General features: G+C 36.4%; 1 protein-coding gene across 2 annotated transcripts in view; it reads left to right on the forward strand.

Annotated features, from left to right (window-relative positions):
* The first annotated feature begins 2,037 nt into the window (after positions 1–2,037).
* The window catches only part of nup153 (nucleoporin 153), a 24,141-nt gene continuing 1,420 nt past the window's right edge, over positions 2,038–24,758 (forward strand). Inside the window, exons 1-21 of one of the 2 annotated variants that reach the window (XM_067411645.1) lie at positions 2,038–2,178; positions 6,697–6,910; positions 9,316–9,600; positions 9,722–9,855; positions 11,660–11,788; positions 11,892–12,008; positions 12,406–12,450; positions 12,554–12,607; positions 13,065–13,205; positions 14,481–14,533; positions 14,868–14,988; positions 15,072–15,221; positions 15,320–15,418; positions 15,495–15,576; positions 15,664–15,762; positions 15,840–16,406; positions 18,906–19,103; positions 19,189–20,031; positions 22,550–22,900; positions 22,986–23,249; positions 23,359–23,539. In XM_067411645.1, the coding sequence (XP_067267746.1) occupies positions 2,101–2,178; positions 6,697–6,910; positions 9,316–9,600; positions 9,722–9,855; positions 11,660–11,788; positions 11,892–12,008; positions 12,406–12,450; positions 12,554–12,607; positions 13,065–13,205; positions 14,481–14,533; positions 14,868–14,988; positions 15,072–15,221; positions 15,320–15,418; positions 15,495–15,576; positions 15,664–15,762; positions 15,840–16,406; positions 18,906–19,103; positions 19,189–20,031; positions 22,550–22,900; positions 22,986–23,249; positions 23,359–23,539 (4,205 nt within the window). In that variant the 5' untranslated portion in view covers positions 2,038–2,100. The remainder of the gene's footprint in view (positions 2,179–6,696; positions 6,911–9,315; positions 9,601–9,721; positions 9,856–11,659; positions 11,789–11,891; positions 12,009–12,405; positions 12,451–12,553; positions 12,608–13,064; positions 13,206–14,480; positions 14,534–14,867; positions 14,989–15,071; positions 15,222–15,319; positions 15,419–15,494; positions 15,577–15,663; positions 15,763–15,839; positions 16,407–18,905; positions 19,104–19,188; positions 20,032–22,549; positions 22,901–22,985; positions 23,250–23,358; positions 23,540–24,758) is intronic. The other variant, XM_067411646.1, reaches the window with a different exon arrangement.

Here is a 24,758-nt window from a genome sequence, read left to right on the forward strand (position 1 = left end):
AGTAATCTGATACTCAAGATTAACGTAGCTCTGATTATTATTACTCTATTTTAAATAGAGATTTAAATATTTTTAATTTATATTTATTTTTATCTATTTATTAATTTACATTTATTTATTATGTATTTATACATAAACATTTATGTATAATTTTATCTATTTGTTATTTATTTTATGCATTTATTTTTAATTCATTTTTATGTATTTATTTTTTATTTATTTATTTATTTATTTTTTTTTTACATTTATTACTATCATGAGCAATACTAGCAGAGAAACTCCGGTGTGTGTGTATATATAATATTTATATTTTTTTATTTTCATTTTTTTTTTTTTACATTTTAAAATATTTTTAATTTATTTCTTTAGTATTAGTACAGGTTTGCCTAAAATTCTGAGAATACTGAATGTTTTTGTGCAAGTCAGATGAGTAAATGCTTGTTCACATTTAGTCTAGATCTAGAACTACAATGTCAGTCATTAAATGTGAAAAAGTAGCGTGCGTTACTTCTTTGAAAAAAAGGTAACTTGGATATTTTGTTGTAAATCGAAAAAGTATTGCATTACTTTACTAGTTACTTGAAAAATAATCCTCAGGCTGAAGGAAATGCATATTTACGCCTGTACACTAGAGGGCGCAGTTCAACAAACATTTCAGCTGTGCTGCCATTCTGGATTAAAGAAGAACAGGAGACAGAAGGAAGTTCAACACTCTTATTTCTAAATCTAAAGTCATTTTTGCTTATTAGTATGGTTGAATTAGATCATTGAAGGTCAGCAGCAAAGACATTGGTTAATAAAGTGAGAATAAATACATAAAGTATATTTGTGTAATTTAATATAGTTAATTATTACAGGTTTGCCTAAAATTCTGTGACTGTTTTTACTCATTTTGAGGAATATTGAATATTTTCGTGCACGTCAGATGAGTAAATGCTTGTTCACATTTAGTCTAGAACTACAATGTCAGTCAATAAATGTGAAAAAGTAACTTGGATATTTTGTTGTAAATCAAAAAAGTAATGCGTTACTTTACTAGTTACTTGAAAAAGTAATCTGATAATGAAGATTAACGTACTTCTGATTATTATTACTCTAATGTCTGATTAAGTCCAGAATTCACGTTTGAGCTATGTAGTTTATCTTGTTAAACAAAACATGAAAGTATCTTAATGTACGTTAACGTTAAACTTAACGTTTACCGTAAAACATACCGTAAAAACTCACGAAAATTCCCGAAACCACGGCTAGTTTCCCTACAAACCGTCAATGTTTAGCGCGTATGTGTCCGGCCGAACTGCATTTCCCATAAACCCCAGCGCCGAAGTGGCTGATGGTATATTGGAGAGCAGCGCTGTGACAAGGAGCACTACTGAGCAGACTCAATCTAGTAAGCCATGGCTAAACACACACACACACACACACATATAATCAATTTTAATATTTTTTTAATTTTTAATTTTTTTTTAATTTATTTATATTTATTTTTTTATCTTTTTATTTATTTATTGAATTCATTTATTAATTAATACTTATTTACTGTATTTTTATATAAATATTTAAGCATATTTTTATCTATTTGTTATTTATTCATTTTATGCATTTATTTATTTTTAATTCATTTTATGTATTTAATTTTAATTTTAATTTTTTTTTACATTTATTACTATCATAAGCGATACTAGCAGGGAAACTCTGGTGTGTGTATATATAATATATATATATATTTTTTTATTTACTTTAGTAACTTTACCTTAGTAATATTTTGTTGTAAATCGAAAAAGTAATGCGTTACTTGAAAAAGTAATCTGATACTCAAGATACGTAACTCTGATTATTATTACTCTATTTATAACTAAATGTCTGATTTAAGCTATGTAGTTTATCTTGTTGAACAAAACATGAAAGTAACTTAACGTAACGTTTACCATAAAACGTAAAAACCCCCGAAATTCCCATGGCCAGTTTCCCTACAAACGAGCGCGAGTGTCCGGCCGAACTCCATTTCCCATAAACCCCAGCACCGAAGTGGCTGATGGTATATTGGAGAGCAGCGCTGTGACAGCGGAGCGCTACTGAGCAGACTCAATCTAGTTAGCCATGGCGGCGACAGGAGGAGGGAAAATCAGATCAAGAAGATATCACATCGCTTCAAAACCGTATGCCAAAGGCAAACAGGTAAATAAACCGAAGCCCTAGTCGCCACTGAAAGGATTTTAGCAGCTGTTAACTCAGGCCGTTCCGGCGGTTTGGCGGCGGGTTTTGTTTTTGTGAAGCAGGAGACATTTTGAGGCCTTCAGGCCTGTTCACGTTCCTTCAGCAAACGGTCTCAACGCTGTCACCGCAAAACCGTTAACTCATTTGACTGAAGAGAGACACAGCCATTCGGTGTGGAAAATGCTCGAAATGTGGCGTTAGAGAGGTGAAATTTGACTGTGTTTCACTAATTTCAAACAACCGCGTGAACGCGTTTCAAACACAACATGTTAGCCGTTAGCTGCGGCTAACACCGGCGTCAAACAAGAATACGCACATTTCAACAGCATTTTAATGTTGTGACCCTTTAAATAAAAACGTATTTATTCTCTGACGCTTATGTCTTCTCTTATATACGCCGCTCAGATGGTCCACATGAGGGTAACTTGAGCTTCAGAGCACTTTTGGTCGTTTTCTTTATTTCTGTTTAATGTTTTAAGTCTAGAAATGATGTGATTTTTGGAGTCTGGTTGGTGTTTTGGTGTAAATGAGGTTGTTAAAGCACTGTGTTTGTCATCCAGAGGAAAGGCGGGATGTTTGTGCGTGTCGTGGCGTGTTTTGAGAGGATCATTCACTGGAAACCTGCTCTCACATGCGGCTTCATGAACAGTCAAATCTCCAGAAATGTCTTATAATCTGAAGATATATTTATTTTTGCTCAACTACGAACCAGAGTAAATCATTTTTTGCGTGATATACGTATGTGTTTTAGGCAAATTAAGTAGGTTATTTGATTAGCTAAAAATATTTATATTTTTAGTTATTTGGTAAAAGTTTAAATGTAAGTTGTTAAAATACTCAATACTTTAGACTTTATCTATTGGAAGGAAACTGCATATTGGTTATCGGCTATACGATCATAAAAATAATGTATTATTGGCCTTAAAATATTTTGAGTTGTCTATTCTGATCTCATTCTTACTTTGATTTAAAGTTAAAGGGTTCGTTCACCCAAAAATAAAAATAATGTCATTAATCACTCACTCTCATGTCGTTAAGACCTTCGTTAATGTTCGGAACACAAATTAAGATATTTTTGATGAAATCCGATGGCTCAGTGAGGCCTGCATAGCCAACAATGACATTTCCTCTCTCAAGATCCATTAATGTACTAAAAACATATTTAAATCAGGTCATGTGAGTACAGCGGTTCAATATTAATATTATAAAGCGACAAGAATATTTTTGGAGAGCCAAAAAAACAAAATACCGTCTTATATAGTGATGGCCGATTTCAAAACACTGCTTCAGGAAGCTTCGGAGCGTTATGAATCAGTGTGTGGTTTTGTTTTTTGTTTTGTCGCTTTATAATATTAATATTGAACCGCTGAACTCACATGACCTGATTTAAATATGTTTTTAGTACATTAATGGATCTTGAGAGAGGAAATGTCATTGCTGGCTATGCAGGCCTCACTGAGCCATCGGATTTCAACTAAAATATCTTAATTTGTGTTCCGAACATTAACAAAGGTCTTATGGGTGACATGAGGGTGAGTGATTAATGACATTATTTTTATTTTTGGGTGAACTAACCCTTTATATCAGACAGCAGAATTAGGAAACTTTTATACTTTTTGTACTGCATTTATTTATTTATTTTTTTAATAGGTGTTTTTGTCAAAGGAAACTTAATCTGGGAAATGCATAATCTGGACACTTTGTGCATCGTTGCACATTTTTCATCACACCGGCTTTGTGCAAACACTATAGTTTCATATTAGAGTCCAATAAGAGTGACTTTTTTCCCTCCAAGAATTTAGGTTAAAATGAATAAGGAAAATTGTTTATTTTAGATGCTGTATTTGATAATTACTTTCATTTAATATTTCCTTTCATTTGTTATGATAGCATTTTAAATGTACAAATCTTCCATGTTGCCCCTCACTTAATAATATAAGGTGATAAAACTGCGTATAATTTTTTCTAAAGCACATACATATTTTTTCTAAAGGCACATACCCCTGGTTTCACAGACAAGGCTTAAGCTAGTCCTAGACTAAAATGTTTGAGCTGTTTTAACTGAAAGCAACATACACTGACAGATCTTAAAATATGTCAGTGCCAATGTTTTGTCTCAAGATGCACACAAGTAATGTTTTTGTTTCTAAGCTACTTAAGTACCCTAATTGAAATAAGGCTTAATCCTGGTTTAGCCTAAGCTCTGTCTGTGAAACCGGCCAAATATGTGTGATTTTTGGATTAAAATATCCAAAAACCACTAGAGCAATGTTATATATTTTGTTGACTTGTGTACTTGCATTATCTCAGGTGTTTCCAAGAATGTTTAAATTCAGAGAAATAAGCAATTTTAACCAGGACACGGACTGTGTCCGTGCGTCGGCATCATACCCTCGGTTTTATTTTGTAGAAACCATGGGAAAAACCAAAGACGATTTAATATGTGACCCTGGACCACAAATCCAGTCATAAGTCACATGGGTATATTTGTAGCAGTAGCCAACAATTCATTGTATAGGTCAAAATTATCAATTTTTCTTTTATGCCAAAAATCATTAGGATATTAAGATCATGTTCCATGAAGACATTTTTGTAAATTTCATACCGTTAATATATAAAAAATGCATTGCTAAGGACTTCATTTGCACAACTTTAAAGGTGATTTTCTCAATATTTTGATTTTGATTTTTTATTTATTTATTTATTTTTTTTTTTTTGCACCCTCAGATTCCAGATTTTCAAATTTGTGTCTTGACCAAATATTGTCCTATACTAACAAACCATACATCAATGGAAAGCTTATTTATTCAGGTGTATAAATCTGTTTAAAAAAAAAAAAAATATGGACTTTTGGTTTTATGGTCCACGGTCACATATTATGTTTTATTAGACAAGGGAACAAATGTTTAGATTCATTTAGAGAGATAAAACTAATTATTGATATATATAGCTCAACACATTTAGTCTTACTGTTTGAATCTCGTTTTCTTGTTTTGTCCGTGACTGCATGCTTTACCATGTCTCAAAGTCAAGTGGCTAACATAGTATATTCAAATGCAGCTTTATTTTTGATAACAGTAATACAGCATTTTCTCCATCATACAATATGTTTTCAAATGAATTGCATGCGATTTATCCACACAAGCCATCCAGCGTTTATTAATATGATATTGTAATATTGCTCTAGCTTACTCAAGTGTCTCATACGCTATAACATAATTTTCAACACACTCAAATGTATCTTATATGATAAACAGCGCTGCGTTACCCCACATACGCTTGACCGGAAGAAGCAGAAACGGTGACTGCGCCATAATAAAAGTCCCGCTGCTCTCGAGGCGTCACGCTCGTTTCTCATTAGCAGTCGCTCCAGCAGCCTCGTTCAGCTCCAACATCACTCGCCCTGCTCTTCTTTATTCTACAGTAACGTTAATAATCTCACTCCATCTCGGCGTCAAGCTACGCCTTTGTTTGGAATAGGTGACCTCTAGTGGCAAAACATTACATATTGTGCCTTTAAGTATCACATCACATGCTGCAATACAACTTTCCGAAAGCGTATCATGTCAGCTTGCAGGTTTGTTTACTAGATTAGATGACAACATCGTAGAGTATAAAGTGTGGTTGAACTTGACTGTTTTTACTGTGCACACATATTTGCAGTATTGATTGGATTGGATTGCACTGTATGTGCACACTGTTGACAGGAAGTGACTTATGTTGCAATGCATGAGGCCCCAGCCGTGCACAGACACAGCTGGCTTCATATGCTGAGCACATGCAGTATGTTCATGTTTATCCTTTCTTATGTTTGAGGTGGGAAGATGAATCACCCTCTTGCTCTGGCCTGTATTTTAATCAAGAGTTGCTATAAGCATTAAAGGCCTTCCATTTTGATTGCGCAATCTCTCCCGGCTCTTCTGCTGAAGCTAAATGGACTATTTAGCTTCCCCACCTGCCTGTGGGTCACATGCTTGCAGCGTTCAGCCAAAGATCCAGTCTGTGGTGTTGCTGTGTCCAAACCCTGGAGCTGTGTTAGAGAACAATAAGTGCTTGCACGGTGATTTGGTCCCCTGGGCCCCTTTTAGACGCCAACTGAAGCTCTCAAATCCAGGCATTCTCTAGCCTTGGGGCCACACTGCTTTTGCAGTATAATAAATGAAGGGAACGTGTGCTTCTGTTAACTCATGAATGGAAATGTGGGATGTTTTTTGTGCGACTTGACTGCGTGCTTAGTAGTAGATAAGTTTAAGGCAACATGAATGTGGAAAACTGCTTTTCTTTTGAGGTTTAAGAGCTTAAGCTGTTCCATCTGTCAACTGTTCAATGCTTAGGATTACAAATAAGTCTAAAATGAGTTGACACTTGATTTATCATCGTCATGTGCAACTGTATTGGAACGCATAATGTCCTTTAGTCTAAACAGTGCATTGCTCTCTCGTTCTTTTATATGCTAATTGTCTCTTTGGCCCCCTGCAGCAGCCTGGCCTGATCAGTCGAGTGACGGATACAGTGAAGAGCATAGTCCCCTCCTGGCTGCAGAAATACTTCAACAATGGAGACGTTCCAGAGGGTGATTCCGCTGCAGTCGGGATGGAGCGGAACAACGTGGCTCCTCCCCCCAATGGCAACGATGAAGCTGCCCCACTCCCAGATGGACGAGACTCTCCAGAGCCGAGCACAAGTAACACAGGTATGATGAGTAGATGTTATTCAGCAGATACGCACAGGTGCATTTCCAAAAATACACAATATTGCTGCACGGTCAATTGTAAGAAGATTGCAATCTCGCTGGGCTGGGTAAAAAAAAATATTGATTTCTTGATTTTAATCGATTCTCATTTTTACGAATTGATATTGATTCTTAAATCCCAAGAATCGTTTAGTCTAGTCTGTTTTCAGTTGATGAATGAGCAGAATATGTAGCTCCTCCCATCCAATAAATCGCAGTAATCTTTGTGCTTTGTTACTTTTGATATGAAGCAAAGTCTCAGATTTCAAATGACGTCCATCTTATTATGAGATTCAAAAAATAAATGTGGCATGACAGATCGCTTTAGCGCCTCAGTTAAAGAGAAGCATGTGATCATCCTCTCCTCCGCTTTAATACCAGTTACAGCGTGAAATAAACATGCATGAACATCTGAGGGTATGCTAAAATATACAGTACAACTTACTGAATTCCGTATCATGTCTCGTGTAATCGCTCAGTGTTTCAACCTCGGAAAGATGTCAATAAAACAGCTTCAATGTCACGTGACGTCACATTTACCTCAGAAAAACATATTCAGTGACCATAAACTCTAGAAAAGTGAACTCTAGAAAGCAACATTTTGATAAATATAGCTATGCACGTTACATATTCATTATTATTTTTAATGTTCTTCAATATTTAATGCATGTTTGAATAAATCAGTTATGACAGCCGCAATTTAAATGTTTACATTTTAAAAAAACTAATTGGAGTAGAAATATGATGATGTAATTCTAAACTTTATTTATAATAAAAACATAGTTGAGTGTAATTTAAGCGTTTGTATATAAATAAGTTAATTTAACCTTCAATATTATACCAGCTGGTATAATATACAGGTATGAAACTGCTTCATAAATGGTCTTTTCAACCACACTGTATCATTATTTCTTTGTTAATTACTCACCCTCATGCCGTTCCAAACCCGTAAGACCTTTGTTAATGTTCGGAACACAAGATATTTTAGTTGAAATCAGATGGCTCAGTGAGGCCTTCATAGGGAGTAATGACATTTCCTCTCTCAAGATCCATTAATGTACTAAAAACATATTTAAATCAGTTCATGTGAGTACAGTGGTTCAGTATTAATATTATAAAGCGACTTGAATATTTTTGGAGAGCCAAAAAAACCCAAAATAACGACTTATTTAGTGATGGCCGATTTCAAAACACTGCTTCAGGAAGCTTCGGAGCGTTATGAATCAGCGTATCGAATCGGAATTCGGATCACGTGTCAAACTCGTGACTTTGGCGCTCCGAACAGTAGGTTTAACATAATGATTCATTATTGCTCCGATGCTTCCTGAAGCAGTGTTTTGAAATCGGCCATCACTAAATAAGTCAATATTTAGTTTTTTTGGTGCACCAAAAATATTCTCGTGGCTTTATAATATTAATATTGAACCACTGTACTCACATGAACTGATTTAAATATGTTTTTAGTACATTAATGGATCTTGAGAGAGGAAATGTCATTGCTGGCTATGGAGGCCTCACTGAGCCATTGGATTTCAACTAAAATATCTTTGTGTTATGAAGATTAACGAAGGTCTAACAGGTGTGGAACATTTTTGGGTGAACTAACCCTTTAAAAGCTATCAGCTTTACAATATCAAACACGACGAGCCGTGTCAGTGCCTTTTTTTCATCATTTTCTACTATAAAGTGGCAATCCAGTGTTCATGTTTTCACCCATGGAGATCTCACCTCGATGGACTCAACGGATGAAATGAGTTCTGCGTGAAAGGCGGCGGAGCCCTGGCACAACCCCTCCTATTACGTTATCGACACGGACCAATGCAGCTGGAATTAACTTTTTCTGAGAATTCGCTTTGGCAACAAACTTCGTTTTGGCCTGATTTTGTTCGAAATTACGTCATTTCAGTTTGTAGTTCAATTTTAAGTATATCGGGGCCTTTACAGTAATTCAGATTATTACAGAAGTACTGTGATAAAAGTTTATAGTCCAGATATAAACACTGATGTTTACGGTAGCAATCAAAACAGAGTGATTCACCTTTTGGAAGTAACTTGACACTAGGTGGCGACAAGTGACTTTTAAAAAGATGTATTTGTCATTAAATCATTCATTCAGGAGATTCGTTTAGAAATGTGGATTCATCCAGTAATGAAACAAGTGAAGTCTTAATGAGTGAGTCATTGAATCATTCATTCAACCCAATTAAAAAATAATTTTTTAAATGGACATCAGCAATTAACAATTTGTCAGAACCGCTAGCAAACAGAACATGGAATCATTGGAGAATCATGAAAAATCACGCAGCTCTAATACACGGATACTTTAAGGCATTGTCCTTGTCTTAAAATGCTGAATTCATTTTCAGAACCATCTACAAGCAGAGCATCGCTGAACTTCCAGGAGGCTCTTTCGAGACCTCCGCTCAATCGGACCCACCTGCACTTCCCCTCCCTGGACGGCTCTCCAGCGTTAGGCGGCCCGAGCCCTCTCTTCTCCCAGCCCTCCACGTCCTCAGCACCCTTCCCAGGGAGCCCTTTTGCTGTAACCTCCAACTTCTCCCTGGTAAAAGAGATTAAGGACACCAGCTCTCAGCACGAGGACGACAACATCTCGACTACCAGCGGCTTTTCATCACGTGCGTCTGATAAAGGTGAGCAGCAACATTTCTGAGCAGAATCCAATAGACATTTGAGTTGTTCAGACAGCAATATTCATTAGAGTTTTAGACTAGGTATAGATAGAACTAAGAGCAGGGCTTAATCTTCTTACAGATGTGCCCACGTCAAAGACTGTGCCGCTCCTCTGGTCCCCAGAGTCTGAACGCACCCACTCTGGATCGCAGACGGCCCATTCTGGGCTCAAGAAACCAGCCTTCAATCTGTCAGTCTTTGGCACTTCCTCATCAGTAAGTACTTCATATTCTTATGAGAACTCACATCAAGATTAAAGGCAGGGTTCCTACACAGTATGGTATTTTTATTTGAGCAATTTCCAGATCTGGATAAGTGTGGGAAAATATTTTTGTTTCCAGACTATTGCCCCTATTAATTTTTCTAAAATATATCATTAGGAATTTTTTTAAATAAACTCAAAGTTTAGTGATTGTCGAACACATTTTCATTATGCAACGATCTTTGTCTTTACCATGAGCAAGTCTCTTTTGAATTTCACTAAATGAGACTGTGCCTCTCAAACGAGCAACAAAGGAGCAAATGATCATCTAAATCAAACTGTACTTTGCTGTTCGGTGATCATTCGACATCAAACCACCATTACAGTACCAAACTAATGCATCAGAGGTGAATATATGCATGTTATAAAGCGTTTTAGGTTTCTTCTCATCATGTATGCGCATGTTATCACACCGAAATCAGAAAATAAGATGAGATATTTACAAAATATATACAGAATGCTGAAAATAATACTGTATGAGCCATTTGTTAAATATGAATAATTAAGAATAAATGAAAAGTAGGTCAGTACACTTGAATCAAATCGATATAGACTAGTGTCTGAATATTAAACCGCAAAAAGACTATTTAAATATGAATCCTGTATGTTTTGCATGTCTGTGAATGAATGGTGCAGACGCGTGGTTTCATTTACCAAACACACACTAAAGTGACGCTCGTGGTGTTTTCAGCCTCTGCCGCCTCACTGTTTGAGGACATGAATGCATGAACTGTATTTCCAGAGTCGCTTTGTGAGCATTTTACAGTTTCATTTAAGAAACTATCGTCATATCATAAACGCAAATCTCAAAGGTCTTCAAGGCTCGTCTTCAAACTCGTCAAAATAAGTTTGGTTTAACTTGAAGAAATGACAGAAATATATTACAGTTGTACAGTAGAATTTAGCTATATCTCAATGTAACAATACTAACACTATTCCTTAAAAGTTAATAATAAATTATTATTAATTACAATTTCTTCAATTTCATATGATTAAAAGATAAATTAAATGAATGTTTTATGCCTTCATTTTATTGCCAGAAAAATTAAAATACACAACATAATACACAATTTCTGAAAAAACAAACTTTTCAAATGAATTGGGGAAAAAAAAACACACACTTTGTTGTTTTCATGAATTTAATTTAGACATGCATTTTGATTTATTAATTTTATTAAACATTTAAAATTGAATCCAGGCAACTTAAAACAGACAACACAGAATTTGAGAAAAAAATTGAATATTTCAAAATTGTTAGTGTATAAGTTTCATGATTTAAATTTAATTTTGATTGCTACAATTTAATTTAATCATTAAAATTGAGTCAAAAAAAAAAAAAAACAGGGAAAAAAAAAAAACGGAATCTATAAAAATTAAAACGGAAAAAAAAAAACAGAATTTGGAAAGAAAAAAAAATGTATTTTATAGGGCCCTAGATTAATTCACCCTAAAATAAAAATTAAGTCATCATTTACTGCTGTGTGCCCTTCTTTCTTTTTCGGACCACAAAAGGACAATTTTTATAAAATGTCTCGCGCTCATTCATGTAATTGCATTGAAAAGCAACCAGCACCAGGCTTTTTAAAGAAGACGTGAAAGCATCACAGAATAGTCCGATGCTTACATGTTGTGTGTATATATATGAAAATCCTGACCTTGAGCAGTCAGTGTTCTTTAATGTCCAAGTTGTCTTGTCATATGACTACACTTACTGGATGGAGATTAATATTAGATTATGCATTTTTATTCTCTTACAGTCAGTGTTGAACAGTTCAGTGCTGAACTCCAGTCAGTTGGGGGATTCGCCCTTCTACCCAGGGAAGACCACATATGGAGGAGCTGCTGCGATGAGAACGGCTCGCTCACGCCCGGCTACTCCTTACCAGGTCTGAACAACAATGCCAATACTATTATTTTATATTCAATTTTGAAGTGAAATGGCGTTTTAGATTGCTGCTTGTGTTTATTTTCATGTTGTATTTTCCACAGCCTCCTGTTAGGAGGCAGATAAAGGCAAAGCCGGCTGGAGCTCAACCCTGTGGAGTGACCAGCGCCACAGCGAGACGCATCTTGCAGTCCTTGGAGCGAATGTCCAGTCCTCTTGCTGTGAGTTTGTTGTCTGTACTCTAACTGTTCAGCCTAGGGGTTGGCGATATACCAGTAGACCCGATAAATTTGTCTATCGCTATCATGGTTTAAGCCTTGCGGTTTAAAAACAAGTTATTTTAAACTGTTCAAGTGCAATAAGCACTGAAGAGAACTCATTTTGGTGCTGTCTGAGATGCAAACACCTGAAACGCACAAGTGCACATAATGTCATTATCGTGAAATAAAATTACTCGCATTGTGATATGAAATTTAATCCCATAACTCAGCCTATAGAAGTAAGAGTTAAGTTTTAAAAATGGAAATCAATATAAATATTAAGTACCATTTGCATAGATTTGGGAAAAGCAGTAAAAGTTAACATTTCATAAAAATAATGTTTTTGGCAACTTTGCAGGATGCAAAAAGAATTCCGTCTACGGTTTCATCACCTCTGTCAGCGGTAAGTACTATATCATATTAGTTTTACATTACAAAATTCACTTAATTTTCAGTCTACAAAGTCTTTAAACATTGCTTTTTTTTAATTATTTTTATTTTTTCAGTCCTTGAATCACACAGACCTTGACATTTCAAATTTCCAGGCAAAAAGGAAAAGGGTAAGTTTTGTGCATTAAGAGATTCTGCTGAGTGTCAGATAAAACATGCATTTTTCTCTTTTGTAGGAAAGATTTTTAATTACCGCGTCTTATAAAATTGGCAACTTTCTCTTTGCTTTTGCTGCTTGTCTTTAACTGTTAACAACTGTGGCAGCTGGCTACTAATCCCAAACAATGTGCCTATTCACCCAGCCCCAGAAACCTAAAGCCTGTAATAACCATTTGTGGCGGATGTCCATAGTCCAAAATATCCAGGGCTGTGAGTGTGGTGTTTTGCTGTTAAAGTGAGCGCGCCGCACTTGATGGATCATAGCAGAGGGCTTCATGCATTTACTGTCCATGACCTTGCAATGTTGAATGCTCAATTACAAATAGTCTCTTTAAGCCAATGAATGAATGAACGTGGTTAGCAGTGGTGTGCCTGCTGTTTTTGTAATGTTGTTCCATCGACACACAGCTGGAGCCGTCAGTCCCTCCTGTGCAGAAGCTGGTGGTTCCTGCAGCTGCTGCAGTGTCTGGTAACCGCTCCATATCCTTTAGACCATCACTGACCCCAGGTGGAGTGAACAGAGCGGTGGACAAAAACAACAGGGAGACTGTGAGTTCAATATTTAACACACATCATACAATATCAGAATTCACCATATGACTGTCTGAGAACAGAGAATTTATTTATCTTTGCTTTTATTAAAGTAAAGAATTAAAAATAGGCATTTTCTGAAGTAACTGTGCCAGTACTTGCAATTCAGCAGAATAAAGTTGTTTGTACTTTTTGTTTTCGAGTGAGAGATTTAAAGTAATATGCAATATAGATAATTTAGCATGCCATTAACTTAAATTTCAAACTTCAAAACAAAAATCAAAAATACATTTTTACATAATACATAATTTTATTCACTAAGGAATGATTAAATTTATAAAATTACAAAAGATTTCTATTTGAGAAATGCTGTTCTGTGTCTATACTGTTCTTTTTTTCTTTTCTAGAATGTTCTATTCATTAAAGAATCCTGAGGGGGAAAAAAAAAAAATTCTACAATTTTCCATTTATGATAAATGTTTCTTGAGCAGCAAATCAGCATATTAGAATGATTTCTGAAGGATCATGTGACGCTGAGAACTAGAGTAATGATGCTGAAAATACAGCTTTAACATCATGACATTTTAAAATTATATTTAAATAGGTTATTGTGTTAAGGTTTATGTTATTTTAAAAGATTTGAAATTGTAAAATTTCATTTTAATATTATATGTGACCCTGGACCACAAAACCAGGGTCAACTTTTTTGAAATTGAGATTTGTTAAGAATTGAGATAATTAAGAATTGTTACATGAATAATTGTTAGGATAGGACAATATTTGGACAATTTTAAATTATGGGTGCAAAAAAAAATAAAAATCAAAATATTGAGAAAATCGCCTTTTAAAGTTGTCCAAATGAAGTCCTTAGCAATGCATATCCACTCACAAAAATACATTTTTGATCTATTTACGATAGGAAATTTACAAAATATCTTCATGGAACATGATCTTAACTTAATATCCTAATGATTTTTGGCATAAAAGAAAAATTGCTAATTTTGACCCATACAATGTATTGTTGGCTATTGCTTCAAATATTCCCATGTGACCTATGACTGGTTTTGTGATCCAGGGTCACATATAATATTAATAATATATATACTGTTTTTACTGTAGTGTTAAAATAAATGCAGCCTTGGTGAGCATTTTTTTTTTTTCCAAAACTCAATTTTTTGTCTTGAAAACTGAGTCTGTATAAGTACCTGCATGCACTGCAATTAAGGGGATTATATCAATGTAGTCTCCTCCAGAGAGTTAACATTTGTTTTGTTTCTTTATTTCCTTGCTTAGCCTGCAAGACAATCCCCACCGATTTCAGATCCCACCCAGGCTCCCACTCCCAGGTAAGAGCGGATGGGTTCATGGTAGTTTTATGCCCGTTTCACACCGCATCGTCCGTTTTCAGCTTTTTCAGGTTCATCATACGATCACACACATACTGTATATGCATATAACATGCTGAATATACGATAAAATACACATAGTTAAGCTATACCTCTAGTTTTAATCATTTAAACAGACTTTTATGGTTTTGTGGCAAAAAACTCGTAGCAATGTTTTTACACGTCCACTGTGAAACAGATGCTAGAGTTCGCTTCTCTTTCTGGATAAGACGGTGAGCTGTTCATGTCTTCACTTGCATTTGTACTCAATCCATCAATTCTTTTTTTGTCCCAGTACAAGCAGTATGTCCTACCCCTTGTCCAGCACCCCATCAGCCAGCAGCACTGCTTCAGGAGGGGGCAAAATGAAGAGGGAAAGAGCTATTAGACCTTCATCCAAAAGACCTGAGGATGAGGTCAGATTTTCTGCTGGGTATACGCTGTGAGTAGAACTTGTTTTGGAATGGTTTGATGCTCACATAGACTGTTTTCCTTTCAGGTTGCAGAGGATCCAGACCTGCCGCCTGCCTCTCTTCCCAGCAATTTCACTTTGCCCACGTTTAATTTCTCCTCTCCTCCCCCTACCTCTTCATTCACCTCCAGCACAACACCACTTACAACTGTCTCTGAGGAACCCCCAGCAAATAAGGTATTTCTTCCCCTCTGACCCTTCAGAATTGTCTTCTCTCTGACATTAGTCTTGGCTCAGCATTGTATTTGTAACCCTTTTTTTTTTTTTTTAATCAGGAGCCAGCGGCACCATCCACACCACCATCTGTCCCCTTCACATTCTCTTCGCCTATCGTAAAGGCAACAGCTGCCAGTCCTCCATCTTTCTCTCCATCAGTAGGTCTCCTTAATTCTTTTACGCTTTGTTTCATGCAAAACAAGCATCTGTAATGATGATGATTCTTCCCTGCAGTCTGGATTCACATTCAGTGCACCTAAGATGAAAACAGGCCCCTCTTACTCCAATGGGAAAATTGTTCCAACAGTAGCACCAAGTAAGACTTTTTTGCTTTGCAAAGACGTATTTTCATTTGAAGTCAGGTTATGGTGGTGATAATGCTTCTTTCCTGCATGTTTCGCAGTTAAATCAGTGGCTAGTGAGGAAAAAGAGTTTGACGGACCCTTCAAACCTGCAAAGGTCTTAAAGCAGGGCAGTGTACTGGATATACTTAAAGGACCTGGTATGATATGCTTTTCCATGTAAAGGTTAAGGATGATGCTTTTTGCATGCATTTATTTACTCTTTTCTCGTTTCCAGGATTTGCATCCCCCTATCAGAACTCTGATAAACCTTCACAGTCTGCTTCATTATCATCGGCTCCTCTTTCTGGTTTTGGTGACAAGTTTAGGCCACCTGCAGGGTCATGGAGCTGTGGCACCTGCCTGGTGCAAAACAAGTCCTCGGACAAAATGTGCGTGGCTTGTCTCGCGCCACAACCCAACACAGACTCTGCCTCTAAATCTGACAGTAAACCCGCAGTAGCTCCTGCAAGCATCAGTTCCCTCTTTGCTCCTCCACCTGGTAGCTGGGATTGTGACACATGTCTGGTCAGGAATAAACCGGAAGTAATTAAATGTGTAGCTTGTGACACGGCCAAACCCGGGACTGGAGTGAAATCCAGCCTGACTCTACCGACTCTTTCTGAGACCTCATCCACTCTCTCTGCCACAACCACAACGACCGCCACTTCATCTACAGCAACTGGACTGTTAGGATTTGGGGACAAATTTAAGAAGCCAGAAGGAGCTTGGGATTGTGATGTGTGCATGGTTCAGAACAAAGCACAGGATGTGAAATGCGTAGCCTGTCAGAGCTCTAAACCAGGTAAAGTTTCAGTTTTTCAGTTACAAAGAGTTAAAGAATTTTTTCCTGCTAATTTACTTAGTCTTCAATTGAAAAGAAATGAAGGTTTTTGAGGAAAACATTCCAGGATTTTTCACCATATAGTGGACTTCACTGGGGTTCAACGGGTTGAAGGTCCAAATGTCAGTTTCAATGCAGCTTCAAAGAGCTCTACATGATCCCAGACGAGGAATAAGAGTCTTGTCTAGTAAAAAGATTTGCCATTTTCTAAATTTTTTTTTTATTTTTTTTTTTATATATACGTTTTAACCACAAATGCTCGTCTTGCACTGCTCTGTGATGCGCCATGCATTACGTAATCACGTTGGAAAGGTCACACGGAAGTTAGGGCAAAATTGAGTTTCTCCAACTTCAAAATCATCTGACATCGTTGTTTTACTTTTTGTTTTGTTTTTTTGGTAATGGCCGCTTGACTTAGTCTTTGCACGTTCACTTTGTAAACACAGGATCTGTGCTTCCAACACTAGGGCTGTGCCGATAAACTATATCATTGATTGCCGATAAAATATATGACGATAACGACATGCTCTAGGCATTTTTACTCTATGGATTAATATAAGAGCCAATCATACAGCAGAAATATGCGACAACAGCCAATCAGCATGCAGCTTTTTACATTCGCGTCAAAGCACAATTTCCTACGGCACTTTGCAAAGCAAACTCGACACAAGGACGACAAAAATAAGCGGAAGCAGTGACGAAAGTGAAACTAACCTCGTTTTCCAAAAATGATGAAATTGTCGACAAAAAAGGTAGCACGTGTTCAGTTATGTGTAAGTGGTTTGGTTATTTGAAAAGCGACCAGACGCAGATTAAAGCAATCCGTAAAATGTCGTCGGACGGTGAAAATCAAGACTGGCAACACAACCACCTATTCCATCACAGTGCCCAAACATAGACTTTACTTGGGCTGGGCACCCAGGTATATTAACGGCCGCCCAAGTATATTTGGTGAAACATTTATACCGGTAGTTTTATTATTTTTATCCCCTCATACTTTTGTATCCACCCAAGGTAATGAAACCGTCCGCGATTAACTGCTCGTTATGTGTGCGTCAGAACTGTTTACTCGCGCTGACATTCCCACGTGCGCTGCAGAGATTTGGTGGATATTTCACAAAGAGCGTGGCCTGTTGCAAAGTCACAAGGCGGCGCTGTTGTGCGCTCTACAGGCTCACACAACAGCGCTTCAGGCTACTTCAAAGTGATTCTCAATCAATGAAAAGTGCAGTTTTAAGCGATTGCTAATGAACTCAAGTTGATGAATTATTACAATGTCTACTTAATGGCCTTTATATAAAATGTTTTAGATTGTTGTAAGAATCTGAAAGATCAGCCCACAATTGTGTAGACAGTCCCGGTTAGAATTGAACCGATTGATCGGCCAATGATCGGAATTGGACGATTTACTTTAATTTCTGTAGTATGTCTTACCTGAATAGAAACCCAGTTAACCCAAAAAAACTTAGTTTCATAGCTGTCTTTATTCTATTGCATTTATTTGACCTGTTTATATTTTATTACTGACTTGTTTTGTTTAATGAAAATAAAACTTTGCATTGAAAACTAGATTTTTGTTTATATATGTTGTCAATTATAGTTCTTAGAAATCGGCAAAAATCGGAATCGGCCGATCTCACTAAGAAAAAAACGGAAATCGAAATCGGCCAAGAAAATTGCAATCGGTGCATCTCTAGTCCCGGTGTATTTCGGGCTTGTTTATAATTAAAAGTCACATGCTAAGTTAGTAAGTTGCCTTAATTTTTTAAGGCCAAATGTGTAATCTATTTTTGTTAATAAACTATACTTTAAAATGTAATTAATGAACCCTCAACTATGACTGAAGCCACAAAAATTTGGGATACTCTTTTAAAGCTGGCAGCATGAACAGTTTATATATCGATATATCGATCAATATGGTAAAAAATTATCGAGATTACATTTTTGCCATATCGCCCAGCCCGACTTCCAACCTTTCCAATGTGATTACATAATGCGTGGGGCATCAAGCAGAGCAGTGCAAGACGAGCATTTGTGGTTAAAGTAAATACATTGTTATTTTTCTCAGAAAATGGCCGATGGTTTCGCTAGATAAGACTCTTGTTCCTCGTCTGGGATCATGTAGAGCTCTTTGAAACTGACATTTGGACCTTCAACCCGTTGAACCCCAGTGAAGTCCACTATATGGAGAAAAATCCTGGAATGTTTTCCTCAAAAACCTTAATTTCTTTTCAACTGAAGAAAGACAAACATAAACATTTTGGATGACATGGGGGTGAAAAAATTACCAGGAAATTAAGGAGTGAACATATCCTTTTAAAACATTTTAATACCCACCAAAAAAAGATGCACAGCCATTTAAAACCTATGAAATCTGGTTGAATTTCTCTCAATTTGGTCTCCGCCTAATCAAACTGATATTTGCATCCCTGATGTCTTACTCTTATATGTGTATCACAGGAGCTGTAGCCGCACCGGTCTCGACTCCAGCATCCGCACCTGCAAGCACGGCTGCGCCTTTGTTAGGCTTCGGGGACAAGTTCAAGAAACCTGAGGGGAGCTGGGAGTGTGAGGTGTGCTGCGTTCAGAATAAGCCAGAGGACCAGCAGTGTGTGGCCTGCCAGTCAGCAAAACCCGGAGCTAAAATAGAGTCCAAAGGTAAAGTGCCTTGCAATCATATTTCCAGAAGTGTGTGAAGCAGCTGCTTACTGGGCTAATGACCAGAATTCTTGCTGTTTTTCAGGTTTTAGTTCATCTTTTGGTGTTCAGTCCAACAGTACAGACTCAAGTTCGTCTGGTTTTAAGTTTGGTACCGGCTCGACGGACTCGACCTCTGCTGGGCTAAAGTTTGGAGGCACTTTCTCAGATTCTTCTAGCACGGGAGGATTTAAATTTGGGATCGGGAGTTCCGACTCGACCTCAAATTCAGAGGGCTTCAAATTTGGAGGCTCGTTCTCGGATGCAGCTTCTGGTGGGGTCAAACTTGGTAGCGCCTCGTCAGAACCCACAACGACAAAAGAGAGTGCAACGAAGGCCTTTGCGTTTGGTGGATCCATGGATAACACCCTCGAAAAAAAGGCTAAATCTCAGGATTCTAGTGCGGGATTTAAATTTGGTGGCGGTAGTGGAATCTCTTTCAACTCTGAAAAATCTGCATCTTTTAGTTTCTCTGCGCCCCAGTCCAAGGCTGAGAAAGAGGATGCTCCTGCTCCCTCAGAAAACTTTTCAACCACCACAACTACGACGACAACAACGGCGGCAGCGAACGCCATCCCTGTTTTTGGCAAGTCTTTAGTAGCTGAATCTTCTGCCCCGAAGTTTGGGGAACTAGCAACGAAAGAGCAAACGCTGGTGACGCCTAACTTCACCTTTGGAAAGCCAGAAGAGAAAAAGGACATCTCCGCACCCTCAGGTGCATTCTTATTCAGTGCTTCCAAGGAAGCTGAGAAACCATCAGCAAATTTGGGCTTCTCTTTCAGCGAGCCGGACCCTCCGAAAGATTTCCCCAAGCCTACGCTTACGTTTGGGAAAACTGAACAAACAGAACCACCAAAGCCATCATTCGGTTTTGGACCGAGTATGACAGGTGAGTGAAACCGTATGGTGTCGTTTATGCTCTACTAAAGGCTGTAGAGCGCTGCAGTGATGACGTGTTTTTGTAGGCCAACACACTATTATACACACAAATGAACTGGTGTGACTGTAACAATATGGTAAAAAAGAGGTTGAAATCCAGATTTATGAAGCTGTTATAAAACATACCTGTTCATTTTTGTTACACAAAACATCAAAATTCAATAAAAAATGTAACAAAATATCCTCTATGTTCAGGTTTGACTGTAGTAAAATGAATGCAAAAACTGACTGTTCAAATCAACATTTCAAACCAAAAACATCTAAACCTTGACAAAAAGTAGTTTGAGAATGTCCAAGTATAAATCCAAATCCACAACTTAAAGGGTTAGTTCACCCAGTAATGCAGTTATTGTCATTACTCACCCTCATGTCGTACCTTCATTCATCTTCAGAACACAAATTAAGATATTTTTGATGAAATCTGAGAGGTTTATGACTCATCCAATTTAATCAACACATTCAAGGTCCAGAAAGGTACTAAAAACATTGTTAAAACAGTCATGTGACTGCAGTGGTTCAATGTTATGAAGAGATGAGAATACTTTCTGTGCGCAAAAATAACAACTTTATTCAACAATCTCTTCTGTGTCATTCTCATCCGTTGTTTACGCTGATCATGTGATCAGCTTTGGCCAACACTGAGCCGGCATTCGGATGTAAACACGGAAGCCTTCACTGTGTCACATGCGTAAGGATGATAATAGATTGTTGAATGAAGTCGGTATTTTTGTTTTGTTTTTGCGCACAAAAAGTATTCTCATCTCTTCATAACATTAAGGTTGAAGCACTGCAGTCACATGACAATGTCTTTAGTACCTTTCTGGACCTTGAATGTGTTGATTAAATTGGATGAGTCATAAACCTCTCGGATTTCATCAAAAAATATCTTAATTTGTGTTCTGAAGATGAATGAAGGTCTTACAGGTGTGGAACGACATGAGGGAGAGTAATTAATGACAGAATGTTTGGGTGTATTAACCCTTTAAAAATAAGTATTTGTCTATAAAAAAACCACTAGAGAATTTATAAGTCACTTTATATATAATTATACAGGCATCTAGCGGTTTGGCTGCATGGCATTACATAAGTTTTTCTTTATTTACTCCCACCAGATGGCACTAATCTACCTTCAAAATTGGGTTTTAAATTCCTTGTCTCTATTTTAACATGAAATACTGCTTTGGTTGAAGAAAAAAAATTTACAAATATATATATATATATATATATATATGATAGTAATTTAAAAATTGGGGAAAAATAGCTAAAGTTTTGTATAAATATTTAAAATTGAGGGTATTTTATGATACTATGCAGTGCTTCCCACACATAGACTTTACTTGGGTGGGCCGCCCACGTATAATAACGGCCGCCCAAGTATATTTGGAGACATATTTTTGCTTTTATTATTTTTATCCTTTTATACTTTTATATCCGCGCAAGATAATGAAACCATCCGCAATCGATAAACTAGTATTTCATACCTGCTCGTTATGTGTGCGTCAGAACTGTTTACTCCTGCTGACATTCCCACGGGTGCTGCATTTTGCAAAGTCACAAGGGGGCGCTGTTGTGTGTTCTACAAGCTCATGCGACAGCGCTTCAGACTGCTTCAAAGTGATTCTCAATCAATGAAAAGCGCAGATTTATGCCAAACGATTGCAAGGTGATGAATTATTACAAAGTCTACTTTATGGCCTTTTATATAAAATGTTTTAGACGATTGTAAGAATCTGAAGGATCAGCCTGCAATAGTACAGACATTTCAAAATAAGAGTACCTGTGTATTTCGGACTTGTTTATAATTAAGTCACACGCTAAGTTTTTTTCTTTTTCTTTTGGGCATTATTGGTATTTTGGTTACACAATAAATTGTATTTAATTTGATTTCCATTGAATTCATAGTAAATTATTGTAGTCTCCCCCACAGGAAGAAAAGACTAAGAACATTATTTGACACGTATATTATTCATTTTATAAATTTTACTAGTAAAATCTGCGTCCCATTCACTGAGAGAGACACTATATGTAATTAAAATTAATTTAAATGAATAAAAATACTGTTAAAAATCACACATTGTTTGTCACATGTAGTAGACCATTTTGTGCCGTGGGTAATAGGAGGATTTTTTTGCCCGGCTACCACCGCAAGTATATTTCAGCACTGCTATGCAATAATCAAAAAATATTATTTAACACTGGTTTTCCTGAAATACAAAACGTTACATTTCAAGGCTTTGTTTTTTTTTGACCATGATTGTATAACCACTAAACGAAGAAAAAAAAAAAATCACATTTTATGTCAAAGAATAAAGCTTTATTTCAGGCATTTAACCAAAGAAAACCCATTGACTTGGGCATGATGGAACTCGTTTCCAGATTTTGGCCTACAGAAATGCATCATCCCAGCATCTCTCTATCCCATATTCTTGTAGTACCACAGTTTGACTCTCCGACTATGTGCTTTCCAGACACCTCTGCTCCAACGCCCACTTTTGGCTTCATGGCCAACTCCTCAAGCGCCCCAGCTTCATCCACCTCCACCCCCAGCCTTTTCAGCACTCCCACTACCTCTTCCCTGGCTCCCACCCCTGCCCCATCAAATACCTTTGTATTTGGCCAGAGTTCGTCCTCTGAACTTAGCGTGGCAAAGGCTTTCGTGTTCGGACAGCAGCAGCAGCAGGACAGCCAGACAGCACCTCCCGCAGCACCTTCTGCTGCACCTGCCCCGGCACAACCTTTCCAATTTGGCTCGGGCTCAAACTCATCCGCCCCTGCTTTCAATTTTGGTGCTGTTGCGTCCTCCACCCCAGCCTCTGCCGGTTAGTTTACCTCCACATATCCCATTGTGTGCCCGTTGGTTGTCATCTTGTACAAATGTATCTAACATCTTAATTTCTCTTGCAGCTCCAGCTCCGTCTGCCAACCCTTCCCCGTTTGTCTTTAGTTCAGCCGCACCTTCAACTGGCTTTGGCACCGGACAGGCCCCCATCTTTGGTCAAAACGCATCTCAACCCAGTGCTCCTGCATTTGGGTCGGCAGCACCGTCATTTTCGGCCACCGCTTCCCCAGCTTCTGCATTCGGAGCCAAGCCCAATTCCGCCCCTGTATTCGGTCAGCAAGCCAATCCTGCACCTACGTTCGGATCTACTGCTGCCTCCACGGGCCAAGGTCAGTTTTGAGGGTGGAATTGACCTGCGTGTGATCTAGTAAAGCCTGCAAGTGGCCTAGTTATTTGTATGCATCTCTGTAACGGTTACTCCATTTGTTATGTTTGAAGGAGGGTTCCAGTTTGGAAGCACTGGTGGGTTCGGAGCATCAGGGAGCAACAGTAGTGTGTTTGCCTTTGGAGCCGGAGCAGCAGCTCCTGCAACTCCTGCCGCCAGTCCAGCCATGCCTGCTCTAAACCCTCCCTCTGGCGGAGGCTTCAGCTTTGGTCAGCCCCCTGCTTTTAACATTGGGTAAGAAAAAAACATTAATGCTTTAACACTACTGAAAACCGTATAATGTTATGTTATATCATATTACATTTAAGATTATGTAAAGGCCACAACTAACTTTTACTTTTTCAATCAGTCAATCTATTCTTTTTATATATAATATAATATAATATAATATAATAAATTTATCAATTAGTCAATTATTTCTTTTAGTTAACTTGTCAATAAATTTAAATTTTTAATCTTTCAACATTTTATTCAAACCCGCAGGTATGTTGAGAATGTGGTAGTTATATTATAAAAATCTAGAATGTTTATTATAAATATGATGCTATTATTTTATATAACATATTTTTTGATAAGCATTCTAGACTTTAATATATTTAAAATATATTAAAATCTAGAATGTTTAAAATGGTCATATTATATTTTATTATAAAAATCTAGAATGTTTATAATAAACTATTATATTACATTTAAAATATATTTTTAATATTATAATTATATTAAAAATTCTAGACTTTAATATAATTAAAATAATATATTTAAAATATATTATATTAAAATTTAGAATGTTTATAATATAGTTATTTTAAAATATATTATACTTAATTCAAAATATAAAATAATTATATTAAACATTCTAGATTGTAATATAATATTTAAATATAATATAAACCATTTAAATGTATATTAAAATCTAGAATGTTTAATAGTTATATTTAAAATATATTGTTCAAATCTAGAATGTTTATAATAGTTATTATATTATATTAAAATATATTATACTAAATTCAAAATATAAAATAACTATTGATTAAACATTCTAGATTTTAATATAATTAAATATAATATAAAAACTATTTAAATATATTAAAATCTAGAATGTTTATAATAGTTATATTATACTATTTTCAAAATATAAAATAACTATTAAACATTCTAGATGGTAATATAATATATTTTAAATATAATATAAACCATTTAAATAATATATTAAACTGTTTATAATAGTGTTTTTATGTTTAAAATGTAATGTTAAAATCTAGAATGTTTAATAAATATAGTTATATTTAAAATATATTGTTCAAATCTAGAATGTTTATAATATAAAATATTTATATATTAAATATTTAATTCTCTGATTTATTTATTTATTTATTTTCAATCGATTCTTTCTTTTTTTCTTCCTCCACTTAGTCGATTATTCTGTTTCCTGTCTCTCTCTCCCTGTTAAATG

This window comes from Chanodichthys erythropterus, chromosome 15, assembly GCF_024489055.1.
Source record: "Chanodichthys erythropterus isolate Z2021 chromosome 15, ASM2448905v1, whole genome shotgun sequence".
In the NCBI taxonomy this organism is placed as follows: domain Eukaryota; kingdom Metazoa; phylum Chordata; class Actinopteri; order Cypriniformes; family Xenocyprididae; genus Chanodichthys; species Chanodichthys erythropterus.